Genomic DNA, 21386 nt, shown 5'->3' on the forward strand with positions numbered 1-21386 from the left:
AGAGGACTGGATAGGAGGACAGGATAGGAGGAAGGGATAGGAGGATGGGATAGGAGGTCGGGATAGGAGGACGGGATAGGAGGTCGGGGTATGAGGACGGGATATGAGGACGGGATATGGGGTTGGGATATGACAACAATATATGAGGACAGGATGTGAAGTCAAAAGCTTCCTCCTTTGTTGATTTTCCTCCCCAGCAAGGATTAGGAAGGAAAAACCGGGCAATGCCAGGTACTCAGCTAGTATATATATATATAAAACTCTGCCCATTCTAGGCAATGTAGTCAAGTGGGTGGTGCAAATCACTGATTGACAGCTCTCTCTATATACACAATTGTATACAGATAACTTCCAATCACTGAGAAGGAACGCAAAGACAACTTAGTCAAACACAGGTTCATGGGGGAAAATTTATCAAAACCTGTGCAAATTTGTGCAAAAGTTGCCCAGTTGCCCATAGCAACCAATCAGATCGCTTCTTTCATTTTTGAAAAATCCCTATGAAAAGTGAAAGAAGCGTTCCTATTGGTTGCTATGGGCAACTGCTTTATTCTTCCTCTGCACAGGTTTTGATATATCCCGCCCATACACTTTCTATAGGAGCTTATATTTGGCAAGTGAGGAGAGACAGCGCTCAGTAGAATACTTTAACCCCTTCCCGCTATTGGACGTATGCATACGTCCAGGCGAATTACACGTTCGCGCAAATGGACGTATGCATACGTCCAAGCGATCTCCTGCTCTGCTGCGGGCAGCGCAGGAGATCGCGGGTGGTAATCAGCTGTCAATCACAGCCGGAGTCCCACCGCAGCTGCCGGGGCCGCGATCGCGCCGGTCCCGGCAGCATTAACCCCATAGATGCCGTGATCAGTTCTGATCACGGCATCTATGGTGTTTGCAGGGGGAGCGCTCTCCCCCTGCCCATCAACGGCGGCGCCGCGATAAAATAAGGGGGATCGGGGGTGTCCAAGACACCCTCGATCCCCCTTGAAGAGATAGGAGTGAGGTGGCAGGGTTGCCACCCCTCCTATCCCTGCTATTGATCGGCGGAGCGGCCGACCAATAGCAGACTGGGGGCGGGGGGGTTAAAGTTCGGTTCCCCGCGCTGTGCCCGCCCATCGGTGTCCGGGCACAGCGGGGGGAACCGTGTAGTAGCGGCGGCGGCAGCGGCGGTCACTTACCCGGCGGCGGAGCTCCAGATGACGGCGGCGGTGGAGGTAAGTATGACGCCGCGTGTCCAGAGTCTGTTGCCTAGCAACATCTGCAGGGCGACAGTTTAGAGAGTGGTCTCTAAACTGTCGCCCTCCAGATGTTGCAAAACTACAACTCCCACCATGCCTTGACAGCTGTTTGCTGTGTTGGCATGCTGGGAGTTGTAGTTTTGCAAGATTTAGAGGGGTTCAGGCTGGAGATCACTGACAGTGGTCTCTAAACTGTAGCCCTCCAGATATTACAAAACTACAACTCCCAGCATGCCCAGACAGCAGTTTGCTGTCTTAGCATGCTGAGATTTGTAGTTTTGCAACATCTGGAGGGCCACAGTTTAGAGACCACTGTCAGTGATCTCCAGCCTGAACCCCTCTAAATCTTGCAAAACTACAACTCCCAGCATTCAGGAACAGCAAATGGCTGTCTCGGCATGCTGGGAGTTGTACTTGCGTGCCTCCAGCTGTTGCATAACTACATCTCCCAGCATTCCCTTTGGCAATCAGTACATGCTGAGAGTTGTAGTTCTGCAACAGCTGGAGGCACACTGGTTGGGAAATACCGAGTTAGGTAATAGGTTCTATTACCTAACTCAGTATTTTCCAACCAGTGTGCCTCCAGCTGTTGCAAAACTACAACTCCCAGCATGCACGTTCTGTCAGTGCATGCTGGGAGTTGTAGTTTTGCCCCCCCCCCCCCTCCCATGTGAATGTACAGGTTACATTCACACTGGCGACGGATTACAGTGAATTCCCTGCTTCAGGTTTGAGCTGCAGCAGCCGCAGCTCAAACTCCTAGCGGGAGACTCAGTGTAATCCGCCGTCAGTGTGAATGTAACCTAAAAACACTACACTACACTAACATAAAATAAAGAGTAAAACACTACATATACACACGTACACTGCCCCCCCCCCACCACCCCTTCCCCCCCCAATAAAAATGAAAAACGTATCCTACAGCAGTGTTTCCAAAACGGAGCCTCCAGCTGTTGCAAAACAAAAACTCCCAGCATTTCCGGACAGCCATTGACTGTTCAAGCATGCTGGGAGTTTAGCAACAGCTGGAGGCACCCTGTTTGAGAATCACTGGTGTAAAATACCCCTATGTCCACCCCTATGCAAATCCCTAATTTAGGCCTCAAATGCGCATGGCGCTCTCACTTTGGAGCCCTGTCGTATTTCAAGGCAACAGTTTAGGGCCACATATGGGGTATCGCCGTACTCGGGAGAAATTGCCTAACAAATTTTGGGGGGCTTTTTCTCCTTTTACCCCTTATGAAAAGGTAAAGTTGGGGTCTACACCAGCATGTTAGTGTAAAAAAAAAACATTTTTGTACACTAACATACTGGTGTTGCCCCATACTTTAAAATTTCACAAGCGGTAAAAGAAAAAAAGCCTCCAAAATTTGTAACGCAATTTCTCCTGAGGACGGAGATACCCCATATGTGGGCGCAAAGTGTTCTGGGGGCGCACAGCAAGGCTCAGAAGGGAGAGTGCACCATGTAAATTTGAGGTCTAAATTGGTGATTTGCACAGGGGTGGCTGATTTTACAGTGGTTCTGACATAAGTGCAAAACAATAAATACCCACATGTGACCCCATTTTGGAAACTACACCCCTCACGGAATGTAACAAGGGGGGTATAGTGAGCCTTAACACCCCACAGGTATCTGACAGATCTTTGAAACAGGGGTCTGTGAAAATGAAAAATAAAATTTTTAATTTGCACAGCCCACTGTTCCAAAGATCCGTCAAATGCCAGTGGGGTGTAAATTCTCCCTGCACCCCTTATTACCTTCCGTGAGGGGTGTAGTTTTAAAAATGGGGTCACATGTGGGGGGTCCACTGTTCTGGCACCACGGGGGCTTTGGAAATGCACATGGCCAAATTCTCTCTCCAAAAGCTCAATGATGCTCCTTCTCTTCTGAGCATTGTAGTTCGCCCCCAGTGCACTTCACGTCCACTTATTGGGTATTTCCATACTCAGAAGAGATGGGGTTACAAATTTTGGGGGGTATTTTCTGCTATTATCCCTTGTAAAAATGTAAAATTTGGGGGAAAACAAGCATTTTAGTGTAAAAATTTTTTATTTTTTTTTACATATGCAAAAGTCGTGAAACACCTGTGGGGTATTAAGGTTCACTTTACCCCTTGTTACGTTCCCCAAGGGGTCTAGTTTCCAAAATGGTATGCCATGTGTTTTTTTTTTCTGTCCTGGCACCATAAGTGCTTCCTAAATGCGGCATGCCCCCAGAGCAAAATTTGCTTCCAAAAAGCCAAATGTGACTCCTTCTCTTCTGAGACCTGTAGTGCGCCAGCAGAGCACTTTTCATCCCCATATTGGGTGTCTTCTGAATCGGGAGAAATTGGGCTTCAAATGTTGGGGGGTATTTTCTGCTATTACCTTTTTTAAAAATGTAAAATTTTTGCTAAACCAAGCATTTTTGGTAAAAAAAAAATCTTTTTTTTTACATATGCAAAAGTCGTGAAACACCTGTGGGGTATTAAGGTTCACTTTATCCCTTGTTACGTTCCTCAAGGAGTCTAGTTTCCAAAATGGTATGCCATGTCGTTTTTTTTTTGCTGTCCTGGCACCATAGGGGCTTCCTAAATGCGACATGCCCCCCGAGCAAAATTTGCTCTCAAAAAGCCAAATATGACTCCTTCTCTTCTGAGCATTGTAGTTCGCCCGTAATGCACTTCAGGTCAACTTATGGGGTACCTCCATACTCAGAAGAGATGGGGTTACAAATTTTGGGGGGTATTTTCTGCTATTAACCCTTGCAAAAATGTGAAATTTGGGGGGAAACACACATTTTTGTGAAAATTTTTATTTATTTTTTTACATATGCAAAAGTCATGAAACACCTGTGGGGTATTAAGGCTCACTTAATTCCTTTTTACGTTCCTCAAGGGGTCTAGTTTCCAAAAATGGTATGCCATGTTTTTTTTATTTGCTGTTTTGGCACCATAGGGGCTTCCTAAATGCAACATGCCCCCAAAAAACCATTTCAGAAAAACGTACTCTCCAAAATCCCCTTGTCGCTCCTTCGCTTCTGAGCCCTCTACTGCGCCCGCCGAACAATTTACATAGACATATGAGGTATGTGCTTACTCGAGAGAAATTGGGCTACAAATTCAAGTATAAATTTTATCCTTTTACCCCTTGTAAAAATTCAAAAATTGGGTCTACAAGAACATGCAAGTGTAAAAAAGGAAGATTTTGAATTTTCTCCTTCACTTTGCTGCTTTTCCTGTAAAACACCTAAAGGGTTAAAACACTTACTGAATGTCATTTTGAATACTTTGGAGGGTGCAGTTTTTGTAATGGGGTCATTTATGGGGTATTTCTAATATGAAGACCCTTCAAATCCACTTCAAACCTGAACTGGTCCATGAAAAATAGCGAGTTTGAAAATTTTGTGAAAAATTGTAAAATTGCTGCTGAACTTTGAAGCCCTCTGGTGTCTTCCAAAAGTAAACACTTGTCAATTTTATGATGAAAATATAAAGTAGACATATTGTATATGTGAATCCCAAAAAAATAATATTTGGAATATCCATTTTCCTTACAAACAGAGAGCTTTAAAGTTAGAAAAATGCAAAATTTTCAATTTTTTCATCAAATTTTGGGATTTTTCACCAAGAAAGGATGCAAGTTACCACAAAAATTTACCACTATGTTAAAGTAGAATATGTCACGAAAAAACAATCTCGGAATCAGATTGATAAGTAAAAGCATTCCAGAGTTATTAATGTTTAAAGTGACAGTGGTCAGATGTGCAAAAAAGGGCTGCGTCCTAGAGGTGAAAATGGGCTGTGTCCTTAAGGGGTTAAAGGGGGAGATTCGTCAAAACTTGCACAGAGGGAAAGTTGCCCAGTTGCCCATAGCAACTAATCAGGTCGCTACTTTCATTTTTGAAAAGGCCTCTGAAAAATGAAAGAAGCGATCTGATTGGTTGCTATGGGCAACTGGGCAACTTTTCCTCTGGACAGGTTTTGATAAATCTCCCCCCTGTTCTTTTTAGTGACCATGGGGGTTTTAGCACCTAGACACCCAATGATCAAAACTTCTGCCACGTGTCTACAACATGCCATTAGCTTTTTTTAAACAATAGTTGCACTTTAAAGGGGTACTCCAGTGGAAAACATGTTTTTTTTTTTTTTATCAACTGGTGCCAGAAAGTTTAACAGATTTGTAAATTACTTTTATTAAAAAAAAATCTTTATCCTTCCAGTACTTTTTAGCAGCTGTATGCTACAGAGGAAATTCTTTGCTTTTTGAATTTCTTTTGTGTCTTGTCCACAGTGCTCTCTGCTGACACCTGATGGCCATATCAGGAACTGTCCAGAGCAGGAGAAAATCCTATGCTACTCTGGACAGTTCCTGACATGGACAGAGGTGTCAGCAGAGAGCAATGTGGACAAGACAAAAAAGAAATTAAAAAAACAAAGAATTTCCTCTGTAGCATACAGCTGCTAAAAAGTACTGGAAGGATAAAGATTTTTTAATAGAAGTAATTTACAAATCTGTTTAACTTTCTGGCACCAGTTCATATAAAAAGAAAAAGTTTTCTATCGGAGTACCCCTTTAATGCGATTGAAAAGCCCCAAAGTAATGGTTAGCATGTGTTTGGTATGGAAGCCACACACATACTGAGATCATTTGAGTGACAGATGTTGCCGGTCCTCGTGTGAGTGTAATTATAGGACTTGACAAGTTCAGATTTATTAACGAAGCTGCTTTAAATACTCTGAAGAACATCTTCCAAAAGAGACACAGAGAAGTCACATTTTCATGTTTTTAATTTCTTTTTCTCATCTTCAAAAATATATTGATAAAATAGAATGAGTCTAAAGATGGGAATAAAAATGGTAGAATGTCTTCAGCATAAAATTTATCAGAAAAGATTTAAAGGGGTATTCCGGGAATTATTTTTTTTTATTTGACTTTGCTATAGGGGCTGTAAAGTTAGTGTTGTTCATAATATAGTGTCTGCACCTGTGTTTGATGGATGGTCTCGCAATTCATATGTGATCTTTGCTCTGATGTTTATTGTTAACAGCATACAAAATATGTGTCGTCTCAGGTTTTCCCAGGTTGCAGTGTGGCCCGAGACGTTACATCAGTAGTCAGCTGATGAAAAGGAGCCTGTCTGCTTGAATGGGTGAAGCGACCGCTGGGAGGGAGAGAGAGAATTCTGCAGGGAATTGTAGTTTTACAACAGCTGGAGTCACCCTGGTTAGAAAACACTGGGCTATAGTTTACAGCACAACATGGAAGGCGGCACAGGTGTACTTCAATGGGTGGGGTGGCTGAGGTGTTGAAAGGAGAAAAAAGACCTCACACTTACAAACAAGGGATCCTGGGACTTGTATTTGGCAGAAGAGAACTCCTACAAGAAATAGTCATTTCACAAAAAGATAGCAGAAGCATTGATCCTAGAAATGTCAATTATTGTGTGGAAGGTAAGTGCTAAAATCACTTTATGGTGGATAACCCCTTTAAATATGTTAAGGGCAGGGTCACACGGGGTGCATCCGCAGCTTATTTCACACTGAAGATGTGCCGATAGCAGATAAGTAGCTCTGTGTGGGAAATCCGCCACTGCAAGCAAACACACAGAGCTACCAGGCTGCAGCCGAGAGCTCGCTCTGCAGTCCTTCTGTGACTGCTGTCAGTGCATACGCAGCATGTGACCCTGCCCTAAAGGTTAAATAGCCACGCCCCCTCCCATAGACTTGTATTGACGGGGCAGGACATGACGTCACAAGGGGCGGAGCCGTGACACAACGATGCTCCGGCCCCTGTATTGCCCGTCATTACGTGCAGAGCGATCTCGCTCTGTGCAGTAATGATAGCGGAGTGCTGCAGCAGCGATCCCCGGGGTCCCCAGCAGAGGGACCCCGGCAATCTGACATCTTATCCCCTATTCCTTTGGATAGGGGATAAGATGTCTAGGGGCTGAGTACCCCTTTAACTTTCTCTGGATCCTGACCATTTGCCTGTTCCCTAACCTTGCTTTTCTCTTCTGTTTTTGACTTGACATACACTCTTGGTTTGACCTTTGCCTGTTTATCCCTCTGACATTGTACTAGGCTACTCTCCTGGTTTGATCCAGATTGTCCAGACTCAGTTTTGTTCGGATTTTGTACTATGCTCCCCTTTAGGTTTTGACTCTCTGTCTCATTTTTTGTTTTATTCCTTGTCTGCTAATTTTGTGCTTAGTCTGCCTGCTTGTCTCCGACCTGGCCTGTCTGATTATCCTGATGCCCCTGTACTTGGAGCCATCGCCCAGTTGGGGGCCATTTAGGGTGGCTCGCCCAAGTAGGTAGGGATAGTGACTGGGGTGAGCATTAGTGGGCACTGTTGTCTAACAGGATGTGACGGTAAGCCTGCCTGGGATAAACACATATTTATCCTAATATAAAATTAAAAAGGAGTAGGGCAGACTACATGGACCAGGGGGGCTTTTTCTGCCAAATAATCTTTTGTGTTTTTATATTTTATGCTTGCCTACTCTGTTAATGGAAAATCATATGAAAATACTGTCTTCTACGTGGTACCAATCACGTGGTTCACTAATAACTGATGGCATCTTATAATATAACTCAATGTATTACTCACTTTGCCTCATTCCAGTGCTGTGTTCTGGTGGGTGGCTAATGGATTATTGTGGTTGCAAGGGAAATAGACGCCTCCTCCTTTCCTTCTTCCGCTCCAGTTCTTTACTGCAGGCTGCATACTTTTCAAAATGCCTCATCATGTCAAGACGATCAAGATAAACTGGTTACATGGGCAGCAAAATGGCACATGAGGATCAATGTTAATAGGTATAAGGTGATACATGAGAACTGATACAAAAAGATTACATTGGAAGTCACCATATTAAAACAGAGCCTTTATTACTTCTTAAAAAATAGCCTGCGGATAAAGAGCAGACGACTACAGCCGCAACTGAAGCCAAGAAGGCAACAGACTGTTTCAAGGTCTCCCGCTTCTTCTGGCCTAACCTGACAAGTCTAAAACAAAACAACTTGGGTGTATATGTTATAAATAAACTAAATGATAATATGCTGTGCCAATCTGTTGCATCTAAAGCTAACAATATGTTGGACATTACTGCTAGAGTAGAAAGTATTACTTTAAAGGAGCAGTTCAGCATAACAAAATGTATCCTCTATCTGAAGTATAGGGGATAAGTGTCAGATCTCGGGGGGTACAACTGCTGGGACTCCCCACAATTTCCTGTCCTGTGCCCCGGCATTCTGCATGAATGTGATGTGTCAACCACGGCATGAAGCTGCGGCCGACACCCCCCTCCATGCATCTCTATGGCAGAGCCAGAGATAAAGCGTTCAGGTATCTCCGGGAGAGCGTGGGGGGGGGGGGGTCCCCCACACACACAATCTGACACTTATTCCCTATCCTGTGGATAGAGGATTATTTTTGTTACACTGTGTAACGGACCGTTTCAGCAGACAAGGGGTTAAAATCCGTTTAGGCGATATACCCCTTTCTGAGAGACAGGCACAGCTACTGCAGAACACCAAACTCCCGACCTGGATACAAAATAGCACTCCAAACTGGAACCTCACGAATAGCTGCTAGCGGACGAACAGGAAAAGCGCCCCAAGCGGCTTACACTCCTGGCAGTCAGTCTCTCTCAGCATACAGTGAATCCCCCCAAGAACGAGACAAGGCCCCTTGTTGAAGGTCAAGCAGTGGTCTCTCTTTAATGGGGCTACCTGCCCGGTATTTATGCAGGTCTCCACCAGGTAGACACTCCCCTAGGGGACCTGAAAGAAGACTTGACACCTAGTGGACAGTAGCCAATCGCAGTGGCTTCAACATAAACCCTTCCCACTTTACAAATCAGGTGGACACTCCCCTAGGGGACCTGAAGGAAGACTGTGGAACATAGTGGACAATAGTCAATCGCAGTGGCTTCAACATAAACCCTTCCCACTTTACAAATCAGGTGGACACTCCCCTAGGGGACCTGAAGGAAGACTGTGGAACATAGTGGACAATAGTCAATCGCAGTGGCTTCAACATAAGCCCTTCACACTTTACCCATAGGGCCCTCCCCCCAGACGACTGGGAAAAAATCCAATTATCACCCAGGACAAAGAAATCCAATTATCTCCAGGGATAGAGGCAGACTCCATTGTTCTCACCATGTGCTTCTGATAAATGAAATGGTGGCCACCCAGTAACTCCACAGTATGTCCCCAGATGGTTCTTAATTGGCCAGTAGCAGCATAATATAATACAACATGCCCAAATCAGTTATTTCAAAGTACAAATTTACCAGGTACCATAGTCAGCAGGTAGGAGGCGGGCAACCAGGCTTCTCCAGTGAACAGTGGCGAGGTTGGTTCCGCCACACACTGCATAAATCCTTTAACCCCATTTTAAGGCACTGATGCGACTACATCTTGAGTGTTTAGTGCAGTTTTGGGCAGTGGTCCATAAAAAAAAAGAGTTGGAGCTGGAAAAAATTCAAAGAAGGGAAACCAAATAAAGATGAGGAGGTATGGAAAATCTCAGTTATGCAGATAGTCTTTCAAAACTAAATGCATTTACCCTAGAGAGGGCTCAGAGGGATATGATATATTAATAGAAATATGTAACTGTGATAAGATATTCTTTTTGCAGACCTAACAGATAATAAGGGGTCACAGTTTACTGTATAGTTAGCAGAAGAGCATCATTCTAATCAGTTATTACTAAACTGTCCAAATATGATGAAGCCGGCTCCCGCAGGATTTGGAGGTGGCTTGGTGCATGAATAGATTCAAGAAAGGGTTAACTATCTTCCTTGTAAAAAACGACATACTGAGCCCACCACTGGTGTTGCTGTCAGCTGTGGTCCCTCTGGTTACTTTCCCTAATGATGTGCTCTCCCTGCTCTGCTGATGACGTTCTGAATACACTGCAGCCAATGAATGTATTCAGCAAAGCCAAGAGAGCACATCAATAGGGAAGTTTACAGAAGCAACGGGGTGCAACCAGGAAGGTGAGTATGCTGTATTTTATTATCAAAATCCCAAAGCAGGCTTTATTTTTTTTTATTTAATGGGAAAGTGTCATCAGCAAATAATCTATGTTTAAATCAAGTTTTTTATGTTAAACACATATTTTTAGAATTTTTGGTGTTTTTATTTTTTTAATTTTCAATTTGACTTTTTTGATTTTAAAATAATTCTGCCATTTAAAATAATTCTGCCAATTGGGCCACTAAGCCTAACCATCCTGTTCACTTCCCAGTAGTGTCACCTTATCATCACAGACAGAAAGAGGACAAAAGCAGGTAGATTAAACACCATTTACAATAGATAAAGCTCAGTGCTCAGCCTACCCCTCCCTTTAAAATGATGTCTACACAGGTCATAGAGGATGTCTTGAAAATTCTCCCATTCATGTAAATTGGGATTGCTTAAAATGCTGTTAAAGGGGTATTCCAGGATTTTTTTTTCTTCAGCCTTTGAGACCATGATGCCAAGTTACAACACTATATAATCTGATTCTATTACCTTCCTGTGCCACTTTGTTCCCTATTCATGCACAGGAGTCCCACCTGGAATTGCTGTAGTGCAACTCTTTTTATTTTACTGTTGTCTTTCTCAGCATTTCATGTGGCCGGAGATAATATCTCACATGATTTCAATATGTCACATGATCTCCGGGCATGTGGCTATGCTGCAGTGGGTGGCTAGATAGCAGGGTGAAAGGGCTTTATTGAAGTAATGCTACCCACCCACTGCAGTATAGCCACACCCCCTGGAGACCATTTAACTTATGACATTGCTCTACAGCACTTTCAGGTGTATGTATACGAAAACAGGAGAAAGTGACGCACAGGGATATTAGAAGCAGATTACACTGTATAATAACATGGCATCAGGAGCTCAAAGGCTGAAGAAAAAAAATCCTGCAATACCCCTTTAAAAAAAAAAAAAAAAAAAAAAGCCCAGGCATGATGGCTGCCGCCAATACTAACGTACTAAAAAAATGTAAAAAAAAAAAAAAAGTATAATCAACAAATAGAAACATATAATAAAAAAGAACATGTTTCTGTATTTGACTCTAATCGGTGATAGATGCTATTGAAAAACACCACAAAAATGTGTGTGAAATCAGCCAAGGAGCGGCTCTTTCCTTCCTCTGGAGAAACTGGGATCATGAATATAAAAAGTTGTTCTATACTATGTAACTATTGTGGGGAGAGACATTGTGAATGAATCGACTTACGTTTTAGAAAATAAAAAAAAAATTATACAAAACAATAAAAGTAAGAAAGAAAATATAAATGACATCACTAGATAGGTAATGGTGAGAGAGAAGTAATGGTTCTCAGTGTGAAAACTTAAAAAAATATAGAGTATATTATTAATGTGTTTTTTTCTTTCCAGAGAAACGTGATCACCTAAGTGCAAGAAAAAGTGCAAGAGTGTCACACTAGAAAAAAACATGCTTGAGGATGTGGTCCATTGCAAGCCCTTCTTTGCAAGGAGAGAAGACCCCCAACAAACTTACCCTTTTGCTCCGGGCCAGAAGGCACCTCCAAGGGTCTAGTTTTGACGTCCCTTTTCGCTGAAGCTACTAAGGGACCACAAGTGCTCCCGACATCCACCTAGGCGTTTACCGAGGTGTCAGCCAAGGAGCCGTACACTGATGGAGGGAGGAACCAGAAAGCCACACACACCTCCCCTAGACCGACAGGAGGGACACCCAGAAGGGCTACCGCACCCTGACCATCCTAGTGAACATAGACACAACAAACATGGCACAGTGGGGAAAAAAAGACAGTGAATGATGCAGTGAGTTACTGCCCGGTCATCCGGCCGGATCTATAAAAAAATCCCTGATCCTAGTCAGAAGGCCGGGATACCAAGGGTGAGTGTCAAGGTTAAAGAGTAATGGTGCAGTGCTCCAACTCAGTGGGTCACAAAACGTTTGACATGTTGTCCAGATATAGAAGGAGAAGAAGGAAGGAGAAGCTGTAACTGCAGTCCAAATGAGTTGGTTGTTAAAGGGGTATTCCAGGACTTTTTTTTATTTGACTATGCTACAGGGGCTGTAAAGCTAGTGTAATTCATAATATAGTGTCTGTGCCTGTGTGTGACGGTTTTCTCACAATTCTTATGTGATTATCATCCCAATATTTATTTGTAACAGCATACAAAATGACTGTTGTCTCAAGCTTTCCCAGGTTGCAATGCATGGGGACATGACATCACTAGTCAGGTGTGCAAAGGGAACCTGTCCTGCTTCAATGGGTGGAGTAAATGCTGGGTGGGAGAGAGATCATTTTTCAACAGCTGAAAGCACCCTGGTTAGTAAACACTGGTCTTTTGAATGCATCTCATTTGTGTTTCAATTGGTGGGGTGGCTGATATGTGGAAGGAAAGCGACCTCAAACTTACAAACAAGGAACCATGGGATGTGTAGTTTGAGAGAACAAACTCCAACAGGAAATACCCAGTTTAGAAAAAAATAGCCACAGTGTTATGGTAATCTCCCAACATAGCCATTTAGCCCCAAGACAAGCGCAGATCCTTCCTAAGCATGTCCATTACTGTCTGCCAGGTACGTACTAACATCACTTCAAAACTGCGTTCAGCCTACGTTGCATCCAGGTTTTTCTGCAGATCTGTCAGCAGAACAAACATGGGTGTTAATAAATATATTGCAAAATGGGGCTAATGATCAGGGTTCTAGACATACTGTTTAATCTCCATAGTCCATACCAGTGCCGAGATAGAAGACTTTTTGTTATTATGCAAATGAGGCTTAGGTAAGTCCAACCTATGTCCTCTTTATTACCAATCACTGGCCTGCTTGCGTCCACCTACCCCATTTGACTGATTAGATCTGATCAATGGTCCCAAACTGTGGCCCTCCAGATTTTGCAAAACTTTAACTCCCAGCATGCCCGGACAGCCAACGGCTGTCCGGGCATGCTGGGAGATGAAGTTTTGCAACATCTGGAGGGCCACAGTTTGAGACCAATGGATAAGATAAAAAGCTGGACTTATCTGGGGATGCCTTCAGGGTACCTCATTTGCATAATAACAAAACAAGCTTATATCCCAGCACTGGTAAGGACTATGGAAATAAAAAAAAATATATAAAAAAAAGGCATTCCCAAAATACTTCTGACTAGCTCTGTCTAGCCATGTGCTGTTTTCCTGGGGTACTCCAGTGGAAAAAAAAAATTCTAATCAACTGGTGGCAGAAAGTTAAACAGATCTGTAAATGACTTCTATTTAAATATCTTAATCCTTCCAGGACTTATCAGCTGCTGTATACTACAGAGGAGTAGTTATGTAGTCTTTTTCTGTCTGACCACAGTGCTCTCTGCTGACACCTCTGTCCATATCAGGAACTGTCCAGAGTAGGAGCAAATCCTCATAGCAAACCTCTCCTTCTCTGGACAGTTCCTGACAGGGACAGAGGTGTCAGCAGAGAGCACTGTGGTCAGACAGAAAAGAACTACACAACTTCCTCTGGAGCTTACAGCAGCTGTACCTGTCGTATTCCTCTAAAAAAACATTATATGTTACTTAGTACCTAATCATGCATATATATTTTTATGTGTTTACCTCCTATATTTCACTCACAAATACCTTTTATCTGTTGCTCACTTGCTTTGTCATCCTGTGCTTAGGAGGGGGCGTGTCCTCACTTTGCATGAAACATCTTCCTCCCCGAGTCTGCTGTGCTGTGCTGTGTTTTTTCATACAATCACTGCAGGCTGTTCTATAAACCCCTCCTCTCCCCCTTTTTTTTATGCTGCAGTCAGATAGGACCGGAGTGAGCACAGAGGAGTGCTAGTCCAGTTGTTACTTACAGGACTTTGTCACAGCTTGTGCTTCAGCTAGGACAAAGATGCTGCTGCTGCAGAACAGGATTATGTTTTGGATGATATGGGGACCCCTAGTGGTCTTTTTTTTTTTTATAAGACATGATTTCTAGAAAACGGAGATACAATTTTCTTATGAAGTATATTAGCAAGGTTAATGTTTTGCCAAGATGTACAATATCTAAAAAGTTTTTGTATCTGACAGTGCCCATTTAATGTTTGTACTGACTTTAACCTCCTGTTCTGCAGATTCTCATTCCCTTCTTGCCAAAAAGTTTTATTCTATTTTTGGTCTAAGTATTCTGGTTGTCTCCATCTGTCTTCTGGTAACTGCTCAAGCACGCACGTATTCAATGAGAGCGCATGCATCTCTGTATATGGCTGTATGTACTAAGCATGTGTGTTCACCTGCAAGTAGTGAGCATGTATATGTGCATGTATGTATGTAGTGTGTGTGTTTGTGTGCATGCATATTCTGAGTGTCCATATGTGCATTCATCTGATGTAAGTATGAATAAAAATAGAAGCACTGAATTACCATATTTTTGAGGCATTAAAGGAGTACTCCAGGATTGTGTCAGATTGTGGGGGGGTCCGACCGCTGGGACCTCACGTGATCTCCTGTATGAGGCCCGACTCTCCTTCTAAATGGAGTGTGTTGACCATCACACGAAGCGGACGCTGTCACGCCCCCTCCATGCAGCTCTATGGGATAGCTGGAGATTCCCGAGGGCAGTGCTACGGCTGTACCATAGCACTACAATGAGGGGGCGTGTGAGCCACTGCTTGGTGGGGTGGTTGTCACGCCCCATTCAGGAGGAGGGCCCCATAAGAAGATCGTGGGGGTCCCAGTGGTCAGACCCCTCGTGATCTGACACTTATGCCCTCTACTTAGGATAGGGGATACGTTTTTTTTTTGTTTTGTTTTTTTATACTGGAGTTCTCCTTTAAATGCTGTAGTGCGAGGCTTTAAAGGGGTTCTCCAGTGCATAGACATCTTATCCCCTATCCAAAGGATAGGGGATAAGATGCCTGATCGCGGGAGTCCCGCCGCTGGGGACCCCAGCGATCTTGCACGCGGCACCCCGTTTGTAATCAGTCCCCGGAGCGTGTTCGCTCCGGGTCTGATTACTGGTGACCACAGGGCCAACTGCATGTGACGTCATGCCTCCGCCCCCGTGTGACATCACGCTCAGCCCCTCAATGCAAGCCTACTGGAGCGTGATAGCTGTCATGCAACCCTTCTTATAGTCTTGCATTGAGGGCGGAGCGTGACGTCACACGGGGGTGGAGGCGTGACGTCACAAGCCGCCAGCCCTGTGGTCGCCGGTAATCAGACCCGGAGTGAACGCGTGCAAGATCACGGGGGTCCCCAGCGGCGGGACTCCCGCGATCAGGCATCTTATACCCTATCCATTGGATAGGGAATAAGATGTCTAAGTACCGGAGAACTCCTTTAATATTTATACACTACAGCATTACTATCTGAACATTATTGTTTGCCTTATTATTACTGCTATTTTTCTAGCATGTAAATGCTTTTTGATTGGAATATGTGATTTTTTACACTGAACGATCAGGGCATTAGCAGCACCTACACAATACCAGGTTGTCCAATTTTTTGGGGGCGAGCACAGCTTGCAGACATTGAATATCAAGGTGGTGAATATCCTCCATTCTCAACTCAACCTATACCTGCTTCAGCAGGTCCAGGTGCACATTTTTTGAAAGGATGGGAATAGATCTCATAGCCTATTCAAGCATATCCCAAACATGTTCAGTTTGGTTACAGTCTAGTGAGTTTGGTGGCCAAGGCAATGCGGAGAATTCATTGTTGTGTTCTTCCAACCTCTCTCTAGTGATCTGAGCCCAATGACATGGACCAGTGTCAGGCTGAAATATGGCACTGTGGTCAGAGGATACCTCCTGAAGATATGGCTGCAGATAACTGGTCCCTATAGCTTTCACCATTCATGGATTGTGGTATTATGACCAAAGGTCCTAGGGCATGCTATGGAAATGACTTCAAGCTGTTTACACCAGATGTAGACCTGGCCATCCATATGGTATAGCAGGAAACGGGTGACCTTCTGCTGTGTGTCCAAGGTCCACTGGTGTCTTTCAAAATGGGGAAGAAAGGGAATTTAAGTGATTTTGAACATGGTATTGTTGTTTGTGTCAAGATACTGATATACTGGGATTTCAAGGGTTTACAGTGAATGGTCCAGAAAAGAGAAAATATCAAGTGTGTGGCAGGAATGTGAACAAAAATACCTTGTAGATGTCAGAGGAGAATGGGCAGACTGGTTCATGATGACAGAAAGGCAACCATAACTTAATTAACCAACCAAGGTATGCAGAATATCATATCTACATGCACAACACGTCAACCTTTGCAGCAGATGGGCTACAGCAGCAGAAGACCACACCGGTTGCTGCTCCTGTCAGCTAACAACAGGAAACTGAGGCTACAATTCACACAGGCTCACCAAAAGTGGACAATGGAAGACTGGAAGAACTTTGTCTGGTCTGATTCAGATGGCAGGTCCTGCCTTGTATCAACGATCCATCTTGGGGATGTACTGGTGTGGGGGACATTTTCTGGGCACACTTTAGGCCCCTTAGTACCAATTGAGCTTTATTTAAAAGTGATAGCCTACCTAAGTATGGTAACAAATGTGGAGAAAAGCGTGGCACCGTATGCATGGATTCTATAGACAATAACAGCTTGACCTCAGTAGTGTGCCGGGCTTCCAGGAGTGAAACTCAATGTAGAAAATCCTGGGGGTGCAGGTTATATTAGAGACTGTCATAAAAGTCCATGAGAAATAGAAAAAAGTTCTGCACTCACCCACTGTTGTTGCATGCAGAGATATATTCTTGATATAGCAAAGAAGCGATAACATGCACTCACCGAATGGTATGCGTATTCAGTCCAGTAGGCTAGTGGTCAGGAAGATGTCCATAGATGACACCGGAGCGCTCGGAGGCGTTGCCTCCGAGTGCTTCGGTGTCATCTATGGACATCTCCCGGACCACGAACCTCTTGGATTGAATACACATACCATGCGGTGGGTGCATGTTATCTCTTTGCTATAATATGTACAGCTTCTTTACACTGGATATGTTGCACCCCGCAGGCGTTTTGAAGCTATTGGCGTAACGGAGGATCGCGGCTTGGTACACACTCACAATTGTGAATACATTTTTCTTTATTCCATATATCTTCTCTATTAGTGATAGTTTATTCTTGGATCATTTCAGTGACCAAACAGGTAGTGTTTTGTTGCTGTCCATTAGACATGTGCAGAACCAAAAATTATGTTTCGTTTCATTATGTTTATTTTCGGATAAAAAAAAAATTGGTTCTGTTCCATATTCGGGATGAAATAATTTGTTTCATTCTGTCTTCGGACACAGTGAGAAAAATTTTCGGATGTATCCATTATTCATGTTTTACTACTTATTTGGGAAAATTTGTTATTCGGATAGATTCCTTATTTCTAACTAATAACGGAAACAGCCGAAGTGAATAAGCAGATGGGCCAGGCCAGACCTTTTCAACAAACTTTAATGATCCTCTTGTAAAAAAAGGACCAATGAAATAAATCGAATGAATTCATTACTGCCGATACACATTTAACGAATGCATTCGTTAGTTCGTTTTCAGCAGTGCATTCGGATTATCGTTTTTTCAGAAATATTCGAAAACATTTTTGAGTATATTCGGTTCGATCCGAACATACAAATTTGGTAAAAATCGTACAATATGCATTTGTAACTAAACGAATTGCACATATCTACTGTCCATATCCATTACTTTACAATCACAGTGGACACATCTTCTGGTGAAAATTCTAGCAGGATAATGCCCCATGTCACATGACATCATCTCATACAGGACAATGAGGTCACTGGGCTCCAATGGCCTCCACAGTCACCAGATTTTTATCCAATAGATCATCGCTAGGATGTGGTGGAGATTTTCATCATGGATGTGCAGTAGCTGTGTGATGTCATCATGTCCATTTGGAGGAACTGTGTGATGTCATCATGTCCATTTGGAGGAACTGTGTGATGTCATCATGTCCATTTGGAGGAACTGTGTGATGTCATCATGTCTATATAGAGGACCTGTGTGATGTCATCATGTCCATATGAAGGAACTGTGTGATGTCATCATGTCCATATGGTGGAACTGTGTGATGTCATCATGTCCATATGAAGGAACTGTGTGATGTCATCATGTCCATATGGAGGAACTGTGTGATGTCATCACGTCTATATGGAGGAACTGTGGGATGTCATCATGTCCATATGGAGGGACTGTGTGATGTCATCATGTCCATATGAAGGAACTGTGTGATGTCATCATGTCTATATGGAGGAACTGTGTGATGTCATCATGCCTATATGGAGGAACTGTGTGATGTCATCATGTCCATATGGAAAAACTGTGTGATGTCATCATGCCTATATTGAGGAACTGTGTGATGTCATCATGCCTATATGGAGGAACTGTGTGATGTCATCATGCCTATATGGAGGAACTGTGTGATGTCATCATGTCCATATGGAAGAACTGTGTGATGTCATCATGCCTATATGGAGGAACTGTGTGATGTCATCATGTCCATATGAAGGAACTGTGTGATGTCATCATCTCCATATGGAGGAACTGTGTGATGTCATCATGTCTATATAGAGGAACTGTGTAATGTCATCATGTCTATACGGAGGAACTGTGTGATGTCATCATGTCCATATGGAGGAACTGTGTGATGTCATCATGTCCATATAGAGGAACTGTGTGATGTCATCATGTCTATATGGAGGAACTGTGTCATGTCATCATGTCCATTTAGAGGAACTGTGTGATGTCTTCATGTCCATATGTAGGAACTGTGTGATGTCATCATGTCCATATGGACCAAGGTCTCTGAGGAACTGTGTGATGTCATCATGTCCATATGGAGGAACTGCGTGATGTCACCATGTCCATATAGAGGAACTGTGTGATGTCATCATGTCTATATGGAGGAACTGTGTTATGTCATCATGTCTATATAGAGGTACTGTGTGATGTCATCATGTCCATATGGAGGAACTGTGTGATGTCTTCATGTCCATATGGAGGCACTGTGTGATGTCATCATGTCTATATGGAGGAACTGTGTGATGTCATCATGTCCATATGGACCAAGGTCTCTGAGGAACTATGTGATGTCATCATGTCCATATGGAGGAACTGTGTGATGTCATCATGTCTATATAGAGGAACTGTGTGATGTCATCATGTCCACATGGAGGAACTGTGTGATGTCATCATGTCTATATGGAGGAACTGTGTGATGTCATCATGTCTATATGGAGGAACTGTGTCATGTCATCATGCCTATATGGAGGAACTGTGTGATGTCATCATGTCCATATGGAGGAACTGTGTGATGTCATCATCTCCATATGGACCAAGGTCTCTGAGGAACTGTGTGATGTCATCATGTCCATATGGAGGAACTGTGTAATGTCATCATGTCCATATGGAGGAACTGTGTGATGTTATCATGTGCATGTGGAGGAACTGTGTGATGTTATCATGTCTATATAGAGGAACTGTGTGATGCCATCATGTCCATATAGAGGAACTGTGTGATGCCATCATGTCCATATAGAGGAACTGTGTGATGTCATCATGTCCATATAGAGGAACTGTGTGATGCCATCATGTCCATATAGAGGAACTGTGTGATGTCATCATGTCTATATGGACCAAGGTCTCTGAGGAATGTTTCCAGCACCTTGTAGAAATGATGCCACAAAGAATGAAGAGAGTTTTGAAGGGAAAAGTCCAAACTGGTACTAGCAAGGGGTACCTAATAAAGTGGCCAGTGAGTGTATATCTTGCCAGGTTCTACTGTTGGAGACGTCTGGTTATAACCTTCAATTTAATTTCATACAAACTTATACAAAACCACATTTACAGAATAGAAAAATAGTCCAGAAATGAAGACATATCCCAAGCGGATATTCTTCGGCATATTTTCAGCACAGAATACTTTGGGTGCAGCCAAAGGCGGTCCGGGCATGCTGGAGGTTGTAGTTGGAGGCACACTGGTTAGAAAATAGTGTTGAGCGGCATAGGCCATATTCGAATTCGCGAATATTCACGAATATATGGACGAATATTCGTCATATTCGCGAATATTCGCATATTCGTAATATTCTCGTTTTATTTTCGCATATGCGAATATTCGCATGTGCGAAAATTATCATATGCGAAAATTTGCATATACAAAAAATAGCATAAGCGAAAATTCGCACATGCGAAAATTAGCATATGCAAATTTTCGTATATGCGAAAATACGCGCACCAGTCTCACACAGTAGTATTAGAGCCTTCTTACACCACATAAGCTGGAAGTAGAGAGGGATGATCACTGTGATGTGTACTGTAAAAAAAAAAAAAAAAAAAAAAAAAAAAAAAAAGAATATTCGTAATTACGAATATATAGCGCTATATTCGCGAATATGCGATATTCGCGAATAAAATTCGAATTGCGAATATTCGCGAGCAACACTATTAGAAAATACTAAAATACCTGAAAAAAAAAGTGTGGATTTTGCCAACCATTTAAGCATTGGTTATGAGTTTATACCTGTACACTAAATGTTTAATCATGTTATTTGATTTATAACATTTGTGAAGTAGTAGAATGCACTTATGTGTTCTATCTTTATAATATTAGAAAAAGCAATATTCCTTCATCTGGGGGGTGGGCATGTAGTGCCACCTAGTGAAATAAATATGGAAATGCAATATTTCCTGGAAGCTACTTTTATTTGGCCATCACTAAGGGTGCATTTACTACACAAATGTGCAATACGGCCACTGGGTCTGGCAGGGGAATTTAAAAAACGACCGCTGCCGTATCCCTGCCGGACCTGCTCCGCATCCCATTTATTTATTGAGCCGGATGGAGACATTTTTGGACTGTATGTGGTTTTGTTGCTGGACTGAAAACTGTGGTCTGCCATGGTTGTTAGTCCAGCAATAAAACTGAAAAAAATGATACGGCTCAAAAATTAGTCACAATCCGACTCCGTCCGGCTCATTCAAATACAGCCGTAAATGTTGGCGCCCCTGAAATTTTTCAATAAAATGAAGTATTTCTCACAGAAAAGTATTGCAGTAACACATGAACACATGTTTTGCTATACACATGTTTATTCCCTTTGTGTGTATTGGAACTAAACCAAAAAGGTGGGGGGGGGGGGGGGGAAGCAAATTGGACATAATGTCACACCAAA

General features: G+C 43.0%; 1 protein-coding gene across 1 annotated transcript in view; it reads right to left on the reverse strand.

The window, feature by feature from the left end:
- The window catches only part of OLFML2B (olfactomedin like 2B), a 185655-nt gene extending 176093 nt beyond the window's left edge, over positions 1–9562 (reverse strand). Inside the window, exons 1-2 of the mRNA XM_056523569.1 lie at positions 9529–9562; positions 7835–7993 (exon numbers count right to left, since the gene is read on the reverse strand). Of these exons, the coding sequence (XP_056379544.1) occupies positions 7835–7844 (10 nt within the window). The 5' untranslated portion in view covers positions 7845–7993; positions 9529–9562. The remainder of the gene's footprint in view (positions 1–7834; positions 7994–9528) is intronic.
- Positions 9563–21386: the final 11824 nt, after the last annotated feature.

The sequence above is a fragment of the Hyla sarda genome, chromosome 6 (assembly GCF_029499605.1).
Source record: "Hyla sarda isolate aHylSar1 chromosome 6, aHylSar1.hap1, whole genome shotgun sequence".
In the NCBI taxonomy this organism is placed as follows: domain Eukaryota; kingdom Metazoa; phylum Chordata; class Amphibia; order Anura; family Hylidae; genus Hyla; species Hyla sarda.